The sequence below is a fragment of the Rhinopithecus bieti genome, unplaced genomic scaffold (assembly GCF_001698545.2).
Source record: "Rhinopithecus bieti isolate Rb0 unplaced genomic scaffold, ASM169854v2 scaffold_63, whole genome shotgun sequence".
NCBI classification, from domain to species: domain Eukaryota; kingdom Metazoa; phylum Chordata; class Mammalia; order Primates; family Cercopithecidae; genus Rhinopithecus; species Rhinopithecus bieti.
In genome coordinates, this window is record NW_016802972.1 from 216,583 (window position 1) to 237,972 (window position 21,390).

Consider the following 21,390-nt stretch of genomic DNA (forward strand, 5'->3'; position numbering starts at 1 on the left):
TGCCACCCAGGAGAAGGTGCGGCTCCCCTGCAGCCAAGACCATTCCCCAGAGACTGGGGACACTTGTGAGCCTTGAGTACCAACACAGCAACTGAGAAATTGCTGTTAACCCTCCAAGCAAGAGTTTTTAAGGGCGAGGTACATTTCAGGAAAGCAGAAGTTATAGGCAAAATCATAAACCAATACCTGGAGGTTATACATTAGTTTGGCCTAAAAAGCTAGGATATCTTGAAGCAAGGCTTACAAGTCATACATGAGTTCAAAGATTCTTTGATTTGCAATTGGTTAAGGAAGCAAGGCTTTGACTAAAATCTTGGGGTCAGCAGGAAGGAATGTTAAGGTCTGGCCTATGGAAGTGACTGTCTCTCCACGGCCCTCAGGAAGAAATTTAGAGCAAAGAATAGTGATCAGAGTTCAGTCTTCAGTTCCATTATCAGTGGCCTACATACCAGCAGATGGCATTTTCCATTTGGGGGTGATATGGTTTGGATTTGTGTCCCCACTCAAATCTCTTGTTGGATTGTAATCTGCAGTGTTGGAGGAGGGGCCTGGTGGGAGGTGATTGGACCATGGGGGCGGATTTCTCCCTTGCTGTTCTCATGATAGTGAGTGAGTTATCAAAAGTTCTCGTTGTTTAAAAGTGTGTAGCATCTCGCCCTGCTCTCTCTTCTTTCCTTCTCCAGCCATGTAAGACATGACTCCTTCCTCTTCGCCTTCACCATGACTGTAAGTTTCCTGAGGCCTCCCCAGCCATGCTTTCTGTAATGCCTGAGGAACCAACCATTAGCCAATCGAATCTCTTTTCTTTATAAATTACCCAGTCTCAGGTAGTCCTCCGTAGCAATGCAAGAATGGACTAATACAGTGGGAGTCCAGGTTTCTGAAAAACAACTCAGGGATGTATGTTAAAACCCTTGGTTTTCTGGGAAACCACACATCTTGTGGCTCTCACTTCCTTGTTTGCAGTGACTGCTATCTTCCTGCTTACCAGGCTGCTCATATACTTCTCCGGATTAGCAAGGCATCTGGAATTCTCCTTGAAGAAACTCAAGATTTTTCTTTATTTCCATGTGTTGGGGAAGCCAGCAGGCCTCTAAGAGGGGTCCCCGCTCTGTCTCAGGCACAGACAACATCTAGTGACCACAGAATGATTTCATCTTAATCCCTTTTTAGGGTAAAAGGGGGTAGCAAGGGAATCCCTAGGAAGGTGGGGTGAGAGAACAGAACAGGGCAGACATCCAGGGTTTCTGCGAGAACTTGAGTCAGTGGGGCCATGCCTGGGAGGGGCTGGGCTGGAGACACCTGTGTGAATTAAGAGAGGGAGAATTTCAAAGAGGAGGAGTAAGGCGGGGTCATCCCACTCAGCTTCTCTCTCCTGGCCCTGACATGTTAGCACAATTGGTCTCAACAGGCAAATGCGTATATGGCAGAACTTGGCAACCAATGCAGCCTGTTCACGTTCACTCAGCCCAGCCTGCAGAGGGATCTTATCCTTTAATGGCAGTGGGGGATGGGGGCAGATAAGGGGAAGGATTCTAGCAATTGTTCAAGTCTGCACCAAGATGGGAATGCCCACAGAGGAAGCAGAAAGGAAGTTGCTCTATTGATCTATTTATCACAGTAGCTGGACCAGATGATTGCAGAAAGACACAAAGATCAACCAAACGAGAGCAGGCAAAGCCTATTCATTCAGAGCTGGCTCTAGCAAGGGAGTCAGTCGCCATCACTTGTGTTTTGGCAGAGACTGAAAAATGGGCAGCACAGTAGGAAAGCTTTGTAGTGGAAAATGGGAAGGCTTCAGGGATGCCCCAAGTAGAAGCTGCTGGCCTGGGAGGCTGTACGTTGCTCACTGGAAGCGGGCATCCTGTGCAATTGACTGGGGGACATATTTGGCTTTGTCTGGTTGGTCCTAAGTTAGAAGCAGGGACAAAAACTAGGGAAGCCATCAGTTATTGATTAAGTCCTGGACATGGGGCTGATAGTTAGTTATTGATAGGCCTTCTGGGCTGGTTGCAGCAGGCTTTGGGGCAGATGTCTATTTTTATGTCTAGTCTGGCCACTATCCCTTTGTATATTCAGTCTCTTGGGCTCTAGAAAATGTAAAGTGTGCCAGGCGCAGTGGCTCACTCCTGTAATCCCTGCACTTTGGGAGGCAGAAGCAGGAGGATCACTCGAGCTCAGGAGCTCGAGACCGTCCTGGGCAACACAGCGAGACCCTGACTTTACAAAAATTTAAAAATCAGGCTCACATCTGCAATCCCAGCACTTTGGGAGGCCGAGGTGGGCAAATCACGAGGTCAGGAGCTCGAGACCAGCCTGACCAACATGGTGAAACCCTGTCTCTCCTAAAAATACAAAAACTAACCAGGCATGGTGGCGGGTGCCTGTAATCCCAGCTACTCAGGAAACTGAGGAAGGAGAATCGCTTGAACCCAGGAAGCAGAGGTTGCCGTGAGCTGAGATTGCGCCATTACACTCCAGCCTGGATGACAGAGCAAGACTCCGTCTCAAAAAAATAAATAAAAATTTAGACTAGCACAGTAATGTAGGCCTGTAGTCCCAATCACTCAGGAGGCTGAGGCAGGAGGATCCCTTGAGCCTAGGAGATCAAGGGTGCAGTGAGCTGTGATCACACCACTGCACTCAGCCTGGGTGAAAGAGAGAGCTCCTGTCTCAAAAAAAAAAAAAAAAAAAGAAATGAAAATGTGAAATGGCCCAGTTGGGTACTATATGGTCATAAAGATGTGTTAGGATGAAGGGAAACAGATGTCTGAGAGCTGTCTCTCCTCAAAGAGGGCACAGAGGATAGGAAGCTGGGGAAACCCAAGTCTGTTCATTCATTCATTCCCTTTCTCAACAATTGTTTGTTACATGTTCCAGGTATTGTCCTAGGGTCTAGGGGTGCAATGGGGCTTCCTGTTCCCTCGGAATGTACAGTCTCCAGGGAAAGAAATGCAGGTTGCCATGGCAGCAAGCAAGAGGCAGAATTTCTCCCAGCTGGGGGATCAAGAGGATCTGGAGGAAGATCACTTCAGCTGAGGCAGGGGTCAGGTGAACGAGAAAAGGAAGTGAGTTCTGGGCAGAGGATACAGCATAGACAAAGGTTGAGAGGTGAGAGGGAGTTAGGGGAACCAGACAGGTCCCGACCTTCCCAGACAGGCCATGCTGAAGCCAGACTTCTCCGGCAATTACTAATCACAATGCTTTCACTTTCAGAAGGGTGTTGGTCACCCGAAGTGTGGCTCACCTCGGAAATGCGAGGTTCAAGATGGGGAGGGCGGGCTGGAGCAGAAGCTGAGCCACAGAGGAAGCCAGGGTCTCAAAAGTCACCTCAAAAACAACTGCCCAGGCTCAGGGGCCAGAGTGCTATGTGGCTTTGGGGGACCGGAGTGATTAGAGAGCCGTGTCCTGCCTAATAGGGCGGTTCTGTTGTAGCCTCATATTGCCAAATGTTTCAGTTTTTCTTTTTCTTTCTTTCTTTCTTTTTTTCCCCCCGTTTGAGGCAGGGTATTGTTCTGTTGTCCACGCTGGAGTGCAGTGGTGCCATCATAGCTCACTGCAACACTGACCTCCTGGGCTCAAGCAATCCTCCCACCTCAGCCTCCAGAGTAGCTGAGACCACAGGTGTGCCACCAGCACACCTGGCTAAATTTTTTTGTTGGTTTTTGAGATGGAGTTTCACTCTTGTTGCCCAGGCTGCAGTGCAATGGTGTGATCTTGGCTCGCTGCAGTCCCCACCTCCTGGGTTCAAGCAATTCTTCTGCTTCAGCCTCCTGAGTAGATGGGATTACAGGCACCTGCCACCACGCCCAGCTAATTTTTTGTGTTTTTAGTAGAGATGGGGTTTTGACATGTTGGCCAGACTGGTCTCAAACTCCTGACCTCAGGTGATCCATCAGCCTCAGCCTCCCAAAGTGCTGGGATTACAGGTGTGAGCCACTGAACCTGGCCCTTTTTTGTTTGTTTGTTTGTTTTGTTTGTTCGTTTGTTTTAAGAGACAGATCTTGCTATGTTGCTCAGGCTGGTCTGGTCTTGAACTCCTGGGCTTAAGCAATCCACCCTCCTTGGCCTCCCAAATGCAGAACTTATTAAATTACAGAACTGCACCACCATGACTGGCCTCCACTTTTTCAAGAAAAGCTATAAATACAGATTCCTCTCAGAAATCCCTCAATTTTAAAATGTCAACAACTAATCAAAAACAAACAAACAAGACTGTGTGGGTCAAATAAAACCTGAGAACTGGATTTGGCCCAAAGGCTGCGAGTTTAGAATCTCTTTTCTGAACTGGAAGTGATTACGAGTTAAGAATCTCCAAAAGCAAAGCCTGGGTTTTTTCCCTGGGAAAGGGAAATCCACACCATCCGGGCATACATCTCTCGGGAATCACTCCAGAGAGGGAGGGAAGTACCTTTCTAGTAGCTTTCTCATGCATCTGCAGGGGGACAGATCATGGCCTATTTCTCTATCAAGTCATCCTGCCACCAGGTGGGAAGGGATGAAGATGGGGGACCTACCCCACAGTGCTCTCAGAGGTGGAGGGTAAATCCCTAGAGACCAAGCCACAGGGCTCATCACAGAAGGTCCTACACATGGAGAAAACAAAACTGCGCCTGTGACCATCTTGGGGACTCTCTATTTTGAGTGCTGGCCTTATCATGAGAGGAAAGGTATTGAAATGCTAGGAGCTGGGGTAGCTGCACCATCAAGAGGCCTTCAGAGGCTGGGAGTGGCAGCTCATGCCTGTCATCGCAGTGCTTTGAGAGGCCAAGGAGGAAGGATCACCTGAGGCCAGGAATTCAAGACCAGCTTGGGCAACATAGCAAGATCCTGTCTCTACAAAAAAATAAAACAATCAGCCAGGCATGGTGGCACATGGAACTACAGAATTCCACCTACTGTGGAGGCTGAAGTGGGAGATCACTTGAGCCCAGGAGCTCGAGGTTGCAGTGAGCTGTGATCATGCCACTGCACTCCAGCTTTGGCAACAGAGTGAGACACTGTCTAAAAAAAGAAAAAGAAGAACAAGAAGAAGACTTCAGGCTTTACCACAAGTAGGAGAACAGAATCTTTGGGAAGGTGGTGATATCAGTTACAACACAGATGAACGCTGTATCAGAGGCTCTGAGTAATAGTGTTTTCAACAAGACCAGTGTTCTCGTCTCTTTCCTATAATGGCATGAGAATATGGAGTCCAGGGCTGACATGGTGCCTCTGCAGAGGCGGGACCCAGCCTCCTCTGTTCCACTCTTGCATTCTTCAATGTCAAACTCATCTTCGAGGTCCAAAATGGTGCACTGTGATGCCGACACTCCAGCCAGTGGGAAGATGGTGAAAAGAAAGGACACTTCTTTCCTCAAAGGACCTGACTCCAAAGTTGCTCACTTCACTGCTGCTCACATCCCATCAGCCTGAACCTCACCAGGCAGCCATGCCAGCTGCACAGGAGGTGGGGAGATGTGCCCTGTAACTAAGGGGCTAAATGCAATATCCATTGCAGTATAACAAACCACCACGCAGGACTGAGACATCAGCAGTTGATTATTTCTCACAGTTGCATGAGGTGACAATCCAGGCAGTTCTATGGGACTGTCCAGTGGCTGCAGGTATTGGACAGCTGGAAGGAAGGACCACAGTGGCCTCACGCGTGCACAGTGGCAGTGGCCTCCGCTGTCTCCTCCATAAGGCCAGTCATTCTCCAGTGGGCCATATGGATCACGGCGTGGTGGCCTCAGCATTCCGAGGGGTGCAGGGCAGGAGCTGCTGTGCTCCTAAAGGTCTAGGCTCCAGAACTCACATGACCACACTCCTACTGTATTCTATTAATTAAAGCAAACCACAAGACCAGCCCAGATTCAAGGAGGTAGAGAGGCCACACCATGTGGTGTTAGGGGCAGCAATGCCACACTGCAAGGGTGTGGGGCCAGGAAGCACCACTCACTGGGGGTCAGAACTGTAACCATCTCCCATGGTGGCCCAGATTAAGATTCTACTCTGAGTAGGAAAAGGAGGGTGGATACTGAAGGGATTCATTTACTCTGAAGCGAGAAATCCCAAAAAATAAAAGCAAACAGACATTCCTGGACTTGGCCACTTATTACCAGATTTATGGTCCTGTGTATTAGTCACTTTGTGGTCATGCTAGGGCAATTCGTCACTGGAAATGATTTACTTTTCTAACCCGTCATAAAGCTCCTATCTGGCTGAATTCAACATAAGCTTCTCATTCGAAGACACCGAGGTGAACTCTGAGCTCACGTGACTTTAACTACCCTGCAAGGACGGGCGGCTACAGGCATGGAGGCTGCAAGGACAGGTGGCTACAGGTATGGAGGCTGCAAGGACAGGCGACTACAGGTGCGGAGGCTTCAAGGACAGGTAACTACAGGTATGGAGGCTGCCAGGACAAGCAACTAGGTACAAAGACTGCAAGGACCAGCACGGAGGCTGCAAGGACAGGCGACTACAGACATGGAGGGTGAAAGGACAGGCGACTGGAGGTACGGAGCACTCTTGTTCCTAGAGCAATTCAGGACTTCTGGAGATATTGAGGACTTTTATCTTTCAACATAAGGAAAGAGAGAAATTCTTAACAGATTTTATTTAAGTCAGGCGAGGAAATAGGAAAGAACCATCTAAAGGTGACCATGTATTGTGTCACCCCCAGATACAAAGGGCCATTGTCTCATCAGCCACCTTTTGAGGGCATCTCACTGCACTTTGAGTGAAATTGAGACTCCTCGCTCCACCTTGTAAAGCACTTGTGCCCAAGCCCTGCCCACTCTCCCAGCCTCCCCTGCCTTCCCCTCTGCCTGGAGGACTTCTGTCCCTGTTTCAGTCAGGTGTCACCTGCCTTGGGGACCCTTCCTTCACCTCCCTAAGGAGTAAGCCCTCTCTCCTCCTGCCACATGTGGAACAAGTGTCCCTCTAAGTCGTGAGTTTCTTGTATTTCAATGAAGATCATGAAATTACCATTTTTTGGCCGGGCACAGCGACTCACACCTGTAATCCCAGCACTTCGGGAGGCCGACGCAGGTGGATCGCCTGAGGTCAGGAGTTCAAGACCAGTGTGGCCAACATGGCGGAAACCCATCTCTACCAAAAATGCAAAAAAAAAAAAAATTAGCCGGGCATTGTGGTGCACACTTGTAATCCCAGCTACTCAGGAGGCTGAGGCAAGATAATCACTTGAACCGGGGAGGGAGAGGTTGCAGTGAGCTGAGATCACGCCGCTGCACTCCAGTCTGGGTGACAGAGCAAGACTCCACCAAAAAGAAAGAAAAGAAAAGAAAAGAAAAGAAAAGAAAAGAAAAGAAAAGAAAAGAAAAGAAAAGAAAAGAAAAGAAAATAGAAGGAAGGAAGGAAGGAAGGAAGGAAGGAAGGAAGGAAGGAAGGAAGGAAAGAGAGAGAGAGAGAGAGAAAGAAAGAAAGGAAGGAAGAAAGGAAGAAAGAAAGAAAGAAGAAAGAGAGAGGAAAGAAAAGAAAGAGAAAGAGAAAGAAAGAGAAAAAGAAAGGAAGAAAGAAAAAAAGAAAGAAGAAAAAGGAAGAAAGAACCATTTTAGTCCAAAAACATGTCATCAATTTCATATGCTTTAACCTAATATCATAACAGTTAAATAACAGCCACCCTCTCCCCACACTCCCTCATGCCTGCTCTTGGGCCATTCCTCTGAGGCTGTCAGGACAGTAAAAAAGAAAAGCTTTAGAGCTAGGCAGAGCTGGGATCAATTCCTAGCTCCATTCCTTCTCAGCTGTATGAACTCAGGCAATCGGTATGATCTATCTAAGCCTTGGTTTCCTCATAAGTGAAATTCATATAAATACCAAGGACTGGTGTGAGGATTAGAGAGGATGTATGTTCAGCCAGGGTAGTGTTTACTGTGTTTGCAAAGTATGAGAGACAAGCACTGGGCGTCCTCCCTCTGAGGAAGCACCCACCAAAACGTCACTTGCACACACCTTGGCAGCAAGTGCTGCTGGTGCCCTGACCTGAACCAAAAAGACAGTGCCAGGGGCTGTGTTCACCTGTCAGACACAGAGCCGGCAGCACTGGTATCGCTTTCTCTGGCCACTAGAGCCCGCTCTGCTCACACTCAGGGCAGGCCAGAGTGGTATGAAATTAACACCACCCACCAAGAGCAGCCCTCATCCAATAGCTAAGTGGAAGCGGTGTCTACGTTCTCCAGTCTTCTCCCTTGGGTGGGGTGATACTGAGGCGCGTGTTTGCACTGCCTCCCAGAACTGCCCAGTGGGATGAAGCTCCAGGAACTCACAGCAGCTTCTCTGTGGATGATACACCTGTTATTGGCAGCCCTCCCTTCCTTGGTATTTCCTGGAGCCATCTCTTTATTTTATTTTTATTTATTATTATTTTTTTAAGATGGAGTCCTGCTCTGTCGCCCAGGCTGGAGTGCAGTGATGCAATCATATCTCACTGCAACATCTACCTTCCAGGTTCAAGCAATTCTCCTTCCTCGGCCTCCCAAGTAGCTGAGATTACAGGCGCCTGCCACCACGCCTGGCTAATTTTTTTTGTATTTTTAGTAGAGACGGGGTTTCACCATGTTCGACAGGCTGGTCTCCTGACCTTAGGTGATCCACCTGCCTCAGCCTCCCAAAGTGCTGGAATTACAGGGGCATAAGCCACCATGCCCAGCCTTTATTATTTTGTTTATTTTTGAGAAAAGATCTCACTCTGTCACCCAGGCTGGAGTGCAGTGGTGTGATCATGGCTCACTGCAGTCTAGACCTCCTGGGCTCAAGTAATTCTCCTGTCTCAGCCTCCAAAGTAGCTGTGACTACAGGCACGTAACACCAGGCCTGGCTAAATTTTTTAAATTTTTCAGGAGACAGGGTCTCAATATGTTGCCCAGGCTAGTCTTGAACTCCTGAGCTCAAGCAATCCTCACACCTTCACCTCCCAAAATGCTAGGATTTCAGGTGTGAGCCACCGTGCCTGGCCTGCCACCTCTTAAATATGCTTGTTTCACTCAAATTTTGGGTTTGCTTCTGGGAGAACCCAAACTTCCAGGAACATATCCTATAAATTATCCTTACATATATGCAAAAATGACATATATTTGATTTATTAACTCAGCATTGATGCAATAACAAGAGATTGAAAATAATATATCAAAAGAAGACTGGTTAAATACACTATGGTACACTCACACAATGGAATACTATGCAGCGGTATAAAAGAATGAAAAAGTAATTTATGTCACTATGAACCGATGTCTGAGAAACATTAGTGAAAAAAAGCAAGATACAGACCAATATAAAGTATGCTACCATTTGTGTAAAAAACGTGTGTGTATGTGTGGTGTGTGTGTGTGCACACGTGCGTACATTTGCACATCACCTGGAATCTGAAGGAAACCTCAAAACACAAGCGTGACTACCTTTAAGGAGGTGACTTGAATATCTGGAAAGGGAGACTTTTCACTGTACACTCTTGAATGCTTTTTGATTTTTGTACCGTAGACAGACTTATCCATTGAAAAAATTAAAGTCACATTGAAATAATAAATGAATCCATAAAGGGAGATTCATCATTCCTCAGTGGACATCTTTACTGGGCATCAGCGCTGGTGTGGAGTGGGTTTGGTGAGGCTCCTGGTTCCACCCACGGCTTCTCACGGAATCTCCATCCAAACTGCGCTGGCTCCCGCAGGCCCCGCAGGCTCTCCGGCGACAGGAAGTCCCACTTCCTTCAGTGGAGAGGAGCTGCTGCGTTTCCCTCTGTGTTCACCCACAGGATTGACCGTCCCCTCTCCCGGAGGAAAACCCAGCAGCGGCTTCACCCACGCACAAGGGAGCCCAGGCAGTTCCCTTCTGCCGGAGAGGCTGCGCTGCCACCACCTACCCACACGCCAGAGACATCTGAGTCACACACATGAGCCATACACCCCTGAGCACACACATGCACTCACACACATGCACACACATATACATACGCTTACACACATTTGCACACACTTGGACACACACTTGCACACACACGTGGACACATGAGTGCACATGCACGCACACGCACACATGTGCACACGCTTGCACACAGACACTTGCACACACTCACACACATGCACATACACACTTGCACACACACAAATGTAAGCCCGAGCTGGTCCTGTCTCGGGGAGACTTCACCGTCCGGTGTGTCCAGCAGCCTGGGGGCTATGTGTGGTCTGGGCAGAGTCCTGCTGGCCACGGAGAGGCAGCTCGGTCGGTCGGGAAGGAGCCACTACTGGGGTTCGGCCCCCGGGGGACCCCCTTCACTCATCATGTCCTTGTACTGCCGCTTGAAGAAGCCGAGCTGCGGGGCAGAGGAGGGCAGTGAGGGTGACAACAGCCAGGGAGCGGGCGACTCCGCAGACCAGGGGGAGGGGGCGGGAGGGCCAGCACGGGTCCCAGAGCGCGCAGCGGAGACAGAAGGGACCCAGGAGGGCGGGGCGGGAGGAGAGTGACATCCGCTTCAGGGCCTGGAGAGAAACAGAAACTACAACAAGGAGGGCGACTACGCATTTGGTGGAGTCTGTACCTGGGGCGTTCTCAGCGCGCCCTGCGCATGAACCTGGCCACCCTCCCTAAGAGACTGAGGCGCAGAGAGACTCCCGGACTCGCCCCAGTCACAGAGCTGGCAGCCCCGCTGGAGACACGGAGGCACGGCGCTGCAGTGCGAGGCCCGAGAGGAGGAAGGGAGGGGTGGGGGAACGGAGGGGAGCACCTTGTACAGCGCAGCGGTGATGAGGGCCAAGAGCAGCAACCCCCCCACAGAGCTGCCCACGATGAGCGGCAAGGGGTTGGGGACCTCGAACGGCTCCACTTTGGTCTCCGTCTGGGGGAAGAAGGAGGGACGTCAGGGGAGAGGACTCCGGATTTCTGGGGGTTCCCCATTCACACCGTGTGCACCCCTGAATCAAGTGGGGAACCCCTCCTCAAGTCCCCCAGAATCCCAGCCCTCAGTCCTCCTCCCCCACCTCTTCTCCCTCCTCTCCCTCCTCCCTCGGTTTCTCTGTCCTCTATCTTTCTCTCTTTCTGCCTCTCTATCTCCATCTCTCCCTGTCTCTGTCTCTGTCTCACTCTGTATCTCTGTCTCTATCTCTATCTGTCTCTATCTCCATCTCTCACTGTCTCTGTCTCTGTCTCGCTCTGTATCTCTCTGTCTCTATCTCTATCTGTCTCTATCTCCATCTCTCACTGTCTCTGTCTCTCTCTCTCTCTCTCCTTTGTGTCTGTCTCTGTATCTGTTGCTCCCTCTGTCTCTATCTCTCTGTCTCTGTCTCTCTTTATGTCTGTCTCTCTCCTTATGTCTCTCTGTTGCTGTGTCTCTCTCTCCCTCTCTCTTTGTGTCTCTCTCTCCCCTCCCCCAGAGATCTCCACAAGCCCACCCCTCTCCCTCCAATAGTTCCTCAGCATCCAAGACAGGTACCTGGGCCTTCACAAAAGCCCCCTGTCCCGGAAGCAGGGTGAACGTGGAATTGTTAAACAAGATCTCAGCTGTGCTCACGACCAGGAGGTGGTTATGCGAGGTCTGTGGAAGAGAGCGGGTGTGCACTGCACCTGGGCCCCTGAGCACCACGCCTGTGCCCGGCGAAGCATCAGGACCCCACACACCTTGATGTACCAGTCAAACGAGAGGTTGCCTTTGAGGGTGGCATTGAATTCTTCCTGGATGCCAAAGAACGGGATGTCACACCGGATTATCTGGCAGACAGCGATGGAGCAGTTCTGGGGAACGCAGGAGAGGAGGGGACGGGTAAGGAAGCAGAAAGCAAAGAACACCCCTCCCCGTGTGCTCAGAGACCATACAGGTTGCAGCAGGGAAGCGCGCTGGGTCTCCATATGGCCCTGGGACTGATTTAGCTTCTCACCACCACTGGGTCCTTCCGAAGCTTAGCCAGAAAGTCGGTGTGAGGGGTGGGAAATCTTTCCTTGGTGTGGCACGTACTCGAGAGGCTCTGAGGAAAGAGACGCACTGAGAAAGGGGAGAGATGAAGGCACCAGGGCCCGTCTCGCAAGAGGTGAGATGGCTTGGGTCCAGGAGGGAGGGGGAGCGCCTCCAAAACCCAACAGCGGACACAGAGGTGAGAGGAAGGCGCAGGGCGCTGTGGGAGTCAGGCCGAGCTCCGCTCACCTCGGAGAAGGTGACCTGGGGGCGGTCCCATATGATCGTCTGGTTCAGCCGGACGGGCACCGAGAACTCCAGGCTGATGGGGAGGCTCCTCTGCCCCAGGTTGCTGACCTGCACCGGGGAGGGCGGGGTCAGGGCTCTGGCCTTCCTCCCCCACCAGCCTGGAAAATCAGCCTCCCCTCCCTACGGGGCAGGCCACAGGCCGAGGCGTCCTGCCCCTTCCTGATTCCAGTGCCACATGGCCTGGTCTCCAGTCCTAGGTCTCCCACTTACTCGGTGGGAGACCTCGGGCGTGTTCTGTAAACCTCTCTGAGCCTCAGTTTCTTCATCTGTAAACTGGGGATCATGACAGCGCCCCACAGAGTCGTTACGAAGGTAACACAAGATAATTACGTGCGTGCATGTCACATACATACGTGCGTGCATGTGTGCATACTGACAGCAGCGTGGACCAAGTCTGGCACACCACAGGCGCCTTGCGCACATTTCCCATCCCTGTTTCTGCATTGTCTACCATCGATTTTCCTCCCCAGCCTCCTTCTCGGGACCAAGATGCCCCAGCTCCCCACCTGATATTGATGCTGCATGACGCGACTGGTATTCTCTGAGGCCGTGAAGTTGAGATATTTAGTGGAGACCTCATGGCTGAAGGGAGAAAGAAGGGACAGGAGGTGACAAAACATGATGGGTGCCCTGGGAGGGTGTCTCAGGCTAAGTGTGTAAGGAGCGAACAGGCACATGGGTAATGGGTATGAAGGCCTGGGGGGTGGAGATGTGGTAGGGTGCAGGGGGATGGGGGAAGCAATGTGTGCTGGACACACAGTGCGTGTCCATTTGGGCCACTTACACACACATGCACAAATGCACACCCACGAACGCATACACACACGCACGTAGACCCTCAGACACACACACACGCGCACAAATACACACCCATGCACATATACATGCACATAGACCCTCAGACACACACATGCACAAATACACACTCATTCACTTACACACATATGCACACATAGATCCTCAGATACACATACATGCACAAATACACACCCATGGACACACACCCATGCACACATACATGCACATGGATCCTGTCACACACACATGCACAAATACACACCCATGCACACACACACATGCACATAGATCCTCACACACACGCACAAATACACACCCATGCACACATACATGCACACAGATCCTCAGGCACACATGCACAAATACATGCACAAGGATCCTCACACTCACAAACATGCACAAATACACACCCATGTACACATACACATGCACATAGATTCTCACACAAATACACACCCATGCACACATACACACATGCACATAGATCCTCAGACACACAAATACACACCCTTGCACACATACACATGCACATAGATCCCACTCACATGCACAAACACATGCCCATGCACACATACACACATGCTAATAGATCCTCAGACACACACATGCACAAATACACATCCATGCACGCAAACATGCACATAGATCTTCACACACACCCATGCACACATACACACCATGCACACATACACATGCACATAGATCCTCAGACTCACACACACACAGACATGCACAGATGCACACAGATCAGTCATGTCCAGCCCAGAAGGGAGGCTCAGCTAAAGTCCTGAAGCCAGCACCTGGTGACCACCATGTAGACAGCATATTTCACCGGCAGCTCCCGTTGGAATTCGGTTTTGTTGGTTCTGGACATGTTGTTCTCACTGGAGGGAAAGAGAGAGCTCCAGCAAGCTCTTGAGAATGGACAGTCTTTCCTCCTCCCTCTCCCTCACTCCCTGCCTCCAATCAGCCACCAAGTCCTGTTATCTCTGGGTCTGAAACCCCGCTGTTCTCCAACTCCTGCCCCTGCCTAGCCCAGGCCCATCCCTCTCCACCTGGATGTCTACAGCCACCTTCCTCTAACTGGTCCCTGAATTCACACCTGCTCCCACCCCAATGGTCAGCCCTCCTGAAGAGTGATCGTTCTAACATGCCAATATGATTATGTCACTCCCAGAGGCGAAACTGCAAATGCCTAGCAACACCCATCAGCCATTTTGGGACATGGCCTGTATCTAACCACCACCAGCTCCTTCAACCCTGCATTTCATGCTGAGGCCACTCTTAAACACACCTTGATCTTCCCATCCCTGGTATCTGCTTCCTGCCTTCCATCTTCATGCCCGCCCTCAGTTCATGCTTTTGCTTTGTCTGAATATATTTTCTTTTTTTTCCCCTTTCATTTTCTTTTATTTTATTTTATTTTATCTATTTTTTATTTTTTTGAGACTGGGTCTCACTCTGTTGCCCAGGCTGCAGTGCAGTGGCACAATCTCAGCTCACTACAGCCTCAATCTTCCAGGCTCAAGCAATTCTTGTGCCTCAGCCTCCTGAGTAGCTGGGATTACAGGCATGCACCACCATGCCTGGCTAATTTTGTATTTTTTGTAGAAACAGGGTATTGATATGTTGTCCAGGCTGATTTTGAACTCCTGGGTTCGAGTCATTGTTTTGCCTCAGTCTCCCAAAGTGCTGGTATTACAGGGCTGAGCCACCACATCCAGCTCCTAAATATATTTTCTTTAGGAATCTTCTCTGAACACCAGACTCCCAAGAACACTGGCCATCCGCCATCTAATCTTGCATCTCATACTGGATTTGAGATGCAAGATTAATGGCTAGTTTTCTTGCCTGTCTTTGCCACTAAATTATCATCTCTGAGAAGGCAGGAACTACCAACGTGTGATCCACCACTGTCCCACCAGCACTCAGCACAAGACCCAGCACGTGGTAGGTGCTCAGTGAGTGTTTGCTAAGTGAACAAATGCGTTGAAGGGAGAACCAGTGGGCAAAGGGCAAAGGCCCACCCTGGGCCAGGAGCTGGGGCCTCAGAAGGGCAACTGCATGCAGAAGACTGGCAGAGAGCACCTGGTCACATTGGCCTTGAGGAGCAGTTTGTTTCCAAGGGAAGCCTTAGAGTCCACATCAAATGTGATATTAAAGGTGACCTGGAATGGGAGAAAGGAGAAGCAATGATAGAAATAGGAGAGAAGAAATAACCCAAATGCCCGTCATCTGATTAATGGAGACATGAAATATGGTCCATCCATACAACAGGATATTGTTCACCAAATAAAAGCAATGAAGGCCGGGCATGGTGGCTCACGCCTGTAATCCTAGCACTTTGGGAGGCTGAGGCAGGTGGATCACCTGAGGTTGGGAGTTCGAGACCAGCCTGGCCAACATAGCGAAACCCTGTATCTACTAAAATACAAAATTAACCGGGCATGGTGGCAGGCGCATGTAACCCCAGCTACTTGGGAGGGTGAGGCACAAGAATCGCTTAAACCTGGGAGGCAGAGGTTGCAGTGAGCCAAGATTGCATCACTGCACTCCAGTCTGGGTGACGAAGTGAAACTCCATCTCAAAAAATATATTAAAATTTTTTTTAAATGTAAAGCAATGAAGTACTGACACATACAACAATGTGAATGATCCTTGCTAAGTCCTTGCTTAATATTATGCTAGCGAAAGGATCACATACGGTATTATTTCATTTATATGAAATGTCCAGAATGGGCAAATCTATAGACGCAAAGTAGATTAGTGGTTGCCTAGAGCTGGGGAGATGGGAGGATTGGGGTTGAGGGCCAACGGGAACAGAGGCTCTTTGTGACGTAATGAAGATGTTCTGAAATGGATCATGATGATGGATGCAAGACCCTGTGAATTCGCTCAAAGCCACTGAACTGTATGCTTTATTTTATTTTATTTTATTTATTTTGAGACAGGGTCTCACTCTGTTGCCCAGGCTACAGTGCAGTGGTGTTATCATAGCTCGTTGCAGCCTCAACCACCCAGGCTTAGAAGATCCTCCCACCCCAGCCTCCCAAGTAGCTGGGACTACAGGTGTGCACCACCACCCCAGCTAATTTTACAGTTTTGTAGAGACAGGGTCTCGCCATGTCACCCAGGCTGGTTTCAAACTCTTGGACTCAAGCAATCCTCCTGCCTCGACCTCCTAAAGTGCTAGGATTACAAGCATGAGCCACTGTGCTGAGTTTGAAATGTATGCTTTAAATAGGTGAATTGGATGGTATGTGAATTATATCTCAATAAAGCTGTTTTGTACAAAAGGAATCACTACTAAAGAAGAGAAGAAGAAGAAAAGAATCCCCAAAGAAATCAAAGAAAAAAGGAGGGGAGGAGCCAGGAGTTCTGACCTCTGAGTTTTCTGGGAAGATGGGGTGGTTTATGCTGCAGCTGGTGCTCTTCAAGGTCCCAGGCACTTCGGTGGAGGAGGCAGACTCACAGGCCAGGCGCCAGGATCTCTGTGAGCGCTGGTTCTGGAAGGCAAGGGAGGCAAAGGCGGTGATGTCCACCTCCAGCCATGAGGACGGTGAAGCAAAGGTCAGATGGAGTCTGAGAAGGATGTGGTTACCTGGAGCCTGGACACCTTCCGGTAGGACAGGCCAAGCGGGAAGAAGAAGGTGACCTGTGTCCTATAGGAGTCCTCGCCGTCATTTCTCACAGTCACTGTCACGTTGAACTCCCGGGGCCCACCCACCACGAGGCAGTCCAGGCTGTGGGAAGAAGACAGGCCAGGGGTGGGGCACTGGGGCTTCCCTGTGGCAAAGCCTGCTTCAGCGGAACGGAGACTCAGGCACTGGATGAGAGACAACAGTAGAGGGGCAGCCACACGGGACCTCAGAGCCCAGGAACACCCGGCTCCCTTGGGGCCAGGAGGAGAACACAGCGGGTTATGGTACGGGTCCTCCTCTGGAGGAGGCAAGGAGGAAAGGAAAGGAAACTCACCTCATGAAACTGAAGGTGATGCTGAGGTCATCCTGGCAAATGCTGTCATTGCCACAATTCTTCTCAAAGGGAAACTTTTAAAAAATGAGTATGATCAAATGAAAGGAAAGGAAATAACCAAATGTTGTGAAATTAAACAATAAAATAAAATGTTGAAGTAAAATTAGATGCAATCAAATAAAATGAATTTCAACCACCTTGGCCTCTGGTCTCTTCCACACCCCTGCAGGACCCCAACTCCAGACTCACTGAGGCTATGAAGAGTCTCTGAGCATCCTCAGCCAGCACTGGCCGGAGGTTCCCGAAAGCAGACAAGGGAGTTCCCACCAGAGAGAAGTTCAGGCGCAGCACAATGGGGCTCACTGGGTCCTCGATGCAATCCTAAGAGATAGCCGGGATTTGGGGATCTGCCCTCCTTAGCTCCCCAAGCCCACCCCATGCTTGGAGAACACAGGGTTCTGGCCACTCTCCTGCTCACCGGCAACTGTAGCTTCAGGGTCTCACAAGTCTGGGTCAGCCCCAAGGTCTTCGTCTGCCTGCGCGTGCTGTTCTTTGTCTCACCAAAGACAGCGCGGGAATGTGGGCGGCCGGAGTCCAGAGCCAGGTCGTAAGTCACAACACTCTGGATCTGCCCTGAAGGGACAGGGTGGCACAGCGGGTGAGCGGCCTGCACCTCGGAGCCTGGCAGATGGGAGCTCGAGGCCCAGCTCCTCTGCTTCTCAGCTGTGTAACTTGGGGTATGTTGTCTGAACTCTCTGAGTCTCCCTTCCTTCCTTCCTTCCTTCCTTCCTTCCTTCCTTCCTTCCTTCCTTCCTTCCTTCCTTCCTTTTTCCTTTCTTTCTTTTCTTTTCTTTCTTTCTTTCCTTCTTTCTTTCTCTTTCTTTTCCTTCCTCCCTTCCTTCCTTTCCTTCCTTCCTTTTTTCCTTCTTTCCTTTCTTTCCTTCCTTCCTTTTCTTCCTTTCCTTCCTTCCCTTCTTCCTTCCTTCCTTTCTTTTTTATTTTTTATTTTCTTTTTTGAGACAGAATCTCGCTCTGTTGCCCAGGCTGGAGTGCAGGGGTGCAATCTTAGCTCACTGCAACCTCTGCCTCCCAGGTTCAAGCAATTCTCCTGCCTCAGCCTCCCGAGTAGCTAGGATTACAGGCACATGCCACCACGTCCTGCTAATTTTTGTATTTTTAATAGAGATGGGGTTTCACCATGTTGGCCAGGCTAGTCTCGAACTAATCCACCTGCCTCAGCCTCCCAAAGCACTCAGATAAAAGGCGTGAGCCACTGCGCCTAGCCTCCATTCTTTATTTTTAAAGTGAGGATAATAATGATAATAATGACACCCTCCCAATGGTAAAAAGGAAATGAAACAGTGCTTATCAACTATTTAGCACAGTGCCTTTTATACAATAAGTGCTCACTAAATGGTAGCTATTCTGTTACTCAATAAAAAATTTACTGTATTTTTCTGGCTACTTTAAATTTTTTTTCTCTTTGTCTTTGGTCTTCAGCAGTTTGATTATAACATACATTGATATAATGTCCTTCATATTTATCCTGCTTTGATTTTGTAAAGAATCTTGATGTCTTTCATCAGTTTGGGGAATTTTTTTTTTTTAATGGACTTTCGCTCTTGTCACCCTGGCTGGAACGCAATGGGGCGAGCTCAGGTCACTGCAACCTCTGCCTCCCAGTTTCAAGCGATTCTGCTTCAGCCTCCTGAGTAGCTGGGATTACAGATGTGTGCCACCACACCTGCTAATTTTGTATTTTTTGTAGAGACGGGGTTTCACCATGTTGGCCAGGTTGGTCTCAAACTCCTGTCCTCAGGTGATCCACCTGCCTCGGCCTCCCAAAGTGCTGGGATTACAGGTGTGAGCCACTGCAACTGGCCAGTTTGGGGAAATTCTTTTTTTTTATTCTTATAATTTTATTAGTATGCATAAATGGTTAATGGACGGTTAATGGACAGATTAGTATGCATAAACGGTTACCAACTTGACTGACCTATCTTACCTACCCTGTAGAGAAAGTATATGTTATTTTAGCTAACATACCCAATGCCTGTTCACAAGCTGGCTAAAACTATCATCTTGGACCCAAGTTGATACAATAAATAAATCTAACTGATATAATCACCCATTATATCTTAACAAAAAATAAATTTAAAACCATTAGCTAAAATAATGTCACTTTCCTTCAGCTTTTAAAATGCCTGTCCAACTTGCTTACTGGGATTAGAAGCAGAAGCCTGACAAAGAAGCATAAGATAAAAATACTGTGAGACTGTCCATCATCGATGCTTTGTTGATGGGACGTTCTCTCATACTGATGTATCAAAAATACATTTTGAAGAGTAAAGGAAGAAATATCCTCATCCAGTTCTTAAATTCCTTACCCCTTAAGTGTCCACATTAATAAGTCTTATGTCCAAGTGAAACATCATGACAATATCTGAGTTTTGCAATGTACAGGACACTGAAAGGCAAATCAAATAGCAAAGTACTTAAGAATCTGGGAAATGCTACTCAATCCCCTTTTTCTGCTTTATTCATCTGGACACAAGTACATAACCCTGGAAACAGAAAACATACTCTTGCAGTATTTCCAGAATAATAACAATTAACTTTTCCACCATGAATAAAAGCAGCCCATGCAGCCCAGGCCAATTACACAGAAATAGGCAGCTCCTATAAAAAGAGTAGCAGTCCTCTGGTCTGTCTCTCATTATCACAAAGGTGGTTATCTCCACTGCAGTGTTGGCCCAACTTCCTCCACCAGGAGGTGGGAATAGACATTCGTGAACAGAAGACAGTCTGATCACTTTCATTTTTGCAGCAGGATTTGTTCCAGTATTTATAATGGCATTTCAGTGAGTCACCTGTTTCACTGCATATTCTGATCAAATGACATCCAAGAGCTTAAGAAGATCATCACCCTGACTGTATATGAGCAAAAGGCTTGGCCTGGTACAAACTCTGGACAATCAATCAGTTGAGAGAAGTCTGTTGGTGGCACATTGTGTGGAGGAGGGCCTGGAACTGGCCACTTTTCTGGTTCTATCTTTTTTCTCATTTTCTCATCCACAATTTCTACTTCTGTGCTATCCTTCAGTGCTTCTAAGATGTGATTAAGGTTTGTAGTGAGAGCCTGAACACGCTGAAAACCAGCAATCAGGGAAATAGGCAAGAAACCTTGTTCATCCATCTTTCCCTGAAGAAAGAAGTCTCGTTCCAAATTTTCTACACTGAAGTAATATTCAATTTGATGCTTAATATACTCTTTAAGCAATGCTTCTTCCACAGGATACACCTGTACACCTGTACCATCATCACAGTAATACATCATGCTGGTATTAAGTCCTGTTTGAAATGGTCGATCAGTCCTTTCACCATGTTCTTGATAACCATATGAATAGTCAAAGTTCAGTCGAGGATTTCCTCCGCCTCGTCCTCTTCCCTGTCCTCGGCCTCTTCCTCGACCTTTAAAGGAACCTCGGATATTACCACCCTCACTTCTCACACTAGAAACTTCATCTTGATCTCTTTTTTTCTCTGTCTCACCTCCAATTTCGTGTATCATTTCTCCTATTGTTATGTGTTGGTTTATTTGCTTCAGGTTGACATCTTGAGCTGTTCCAGGATCCAGGTCTTTCTTGACTCTCTGATCTTACATCATCTAAGTGGAGTGGTACCCGCTTGTGCTTATTAGCTCTCTTTCATTGATTACTTGACTGAGCCTCATCCTCACTGACATTTTCACCAGAACCATTTAACTTTGTTTCCAGATTTTCTTTGCTCTCATTGTTACTTCTCTTTTCAACCTTCTCTTCTTTTTCTTTTCTATTTTGTGGCTTTTTATTTCCTTGGCTGAGGACACTCTGAAATCCAGTGTTTGCTGATTCACTTGGCGTTGGCCAATTCTCCATATCGCTGAAATCACTAGCCTTGTTGGATTTCTTTGTCTTGCGTTTTCCTGCTTTTATGATTTTGAGGAAACCGAACTCGGCTCCTTCCCTCGCCGGGCCACCCGCGGGAGTTGAGGGATTCGACCGCCCGGGTGGCCCTCGGCCCGAAGGCCTGCCCCGCCCCAGCGGCCCTCTGAGTGCGAGGGATGACTAAGGGGACGACTCCCCGCTCACGGGCTGAGGCCGCTCCTACTGCGGGCTCAGGGGTGGGGCGCGCACCAGGCCTCTGTGGCTCGCGGCCTGTCCCCGCGGCGACGGTGGCCAAGGGCCTGGGCGGGCCGCGCACACGGCGCCGGGAGGACCGGGCGCTTGATTTGCCCTTAGGCCCTAAAGCTGGGTGGCGGCTAGGCTAAGAAGGGAGGGGACGCGGTGTCGCCCCCTGGCCTGGGGCGACTCCCAAGTGAAGTTGGAAATTCTTTAACATCTTTCCTATTCCATCTTATTCCATCTTTCCTATTCTGTCTT

The 21,390-nt window shown here is 49.0% G+C and overlaps 1 protein-coding gene and 1 pseudogene across 3 annotated transcripts in view; both read right to left on the reverse strand.

The window, feature by feature from the left end:
• Window positions 1-9,070: 9,070 nt before the first annotated feature.
• Window positions 9,071-21,390, reverse strand: part of ITGAM (integrin subunit alpha M) — an 82,027-nt gene continuing 69,707 nt past the window's right edge. For all 3 annotated transcript variants that reach the window (XM_017869874.1, XM_017869819.1, XM_017869937.1), the window contains 14 exons: window positions 17,448-17,602; window positions 17,219-17,350; window positions 16,970-17,043; window positions 16,596-16,737; window positions 16,378-16,500; window positions 15,083-15,162; window positions 13,795-13,878; window positions 12,703-12,778; window positions 12,137-12,244; window positions 11,874-11,960; window positions 11,617-11,730; window positions 11,432-11,533; window positions 10,727-10,837; window positions 9,071-10,315 (listed from right to left, as the gene is read on the reverse strand). In XM_017869874.1, the coding sequence (XP_017725363.1) occupies window positions 10,244-10,315; window positions 10,727-10,837; window positions 11,432-11,533; window positions 11,617-11,730; window positions 11,874-11,960; window positions 12,137-12,244; window positions 12,703-12,778; window positions 13,795-13,878; window positions 15,083-15,162; window positions 16,378-16,500; window positions 16,596-16,737; window positions 16,970-17,043; window positions 17,219-17,350; window positions 17,448-17,602 (1,460 nt within the window). In that variant the 3' untranslated portion in view covers window positions 9,071-10,243. The remainder of the gene's footprint in view (window positions 10,316-10,726; window positions 10,838-11,431; window positions 11,534-11,616; window positions 11,731-11,873; window positions 11,961-12,136; window positions 12,245-12,702; window positions 12,779-13,794; window positions 13,879-15,082; window positions 15,163-16,377; window positions 16,501-16,595; window positions 16,738-16,969; window positions 17,044-17,218; window positions 17,351-17,447; window positions 17,603-21,390) is intronic.
• On the reverse strand, window positions 19,845-21,173 carry LOC108526438 (la-related protein 1B-like; annotated as a pseudogene).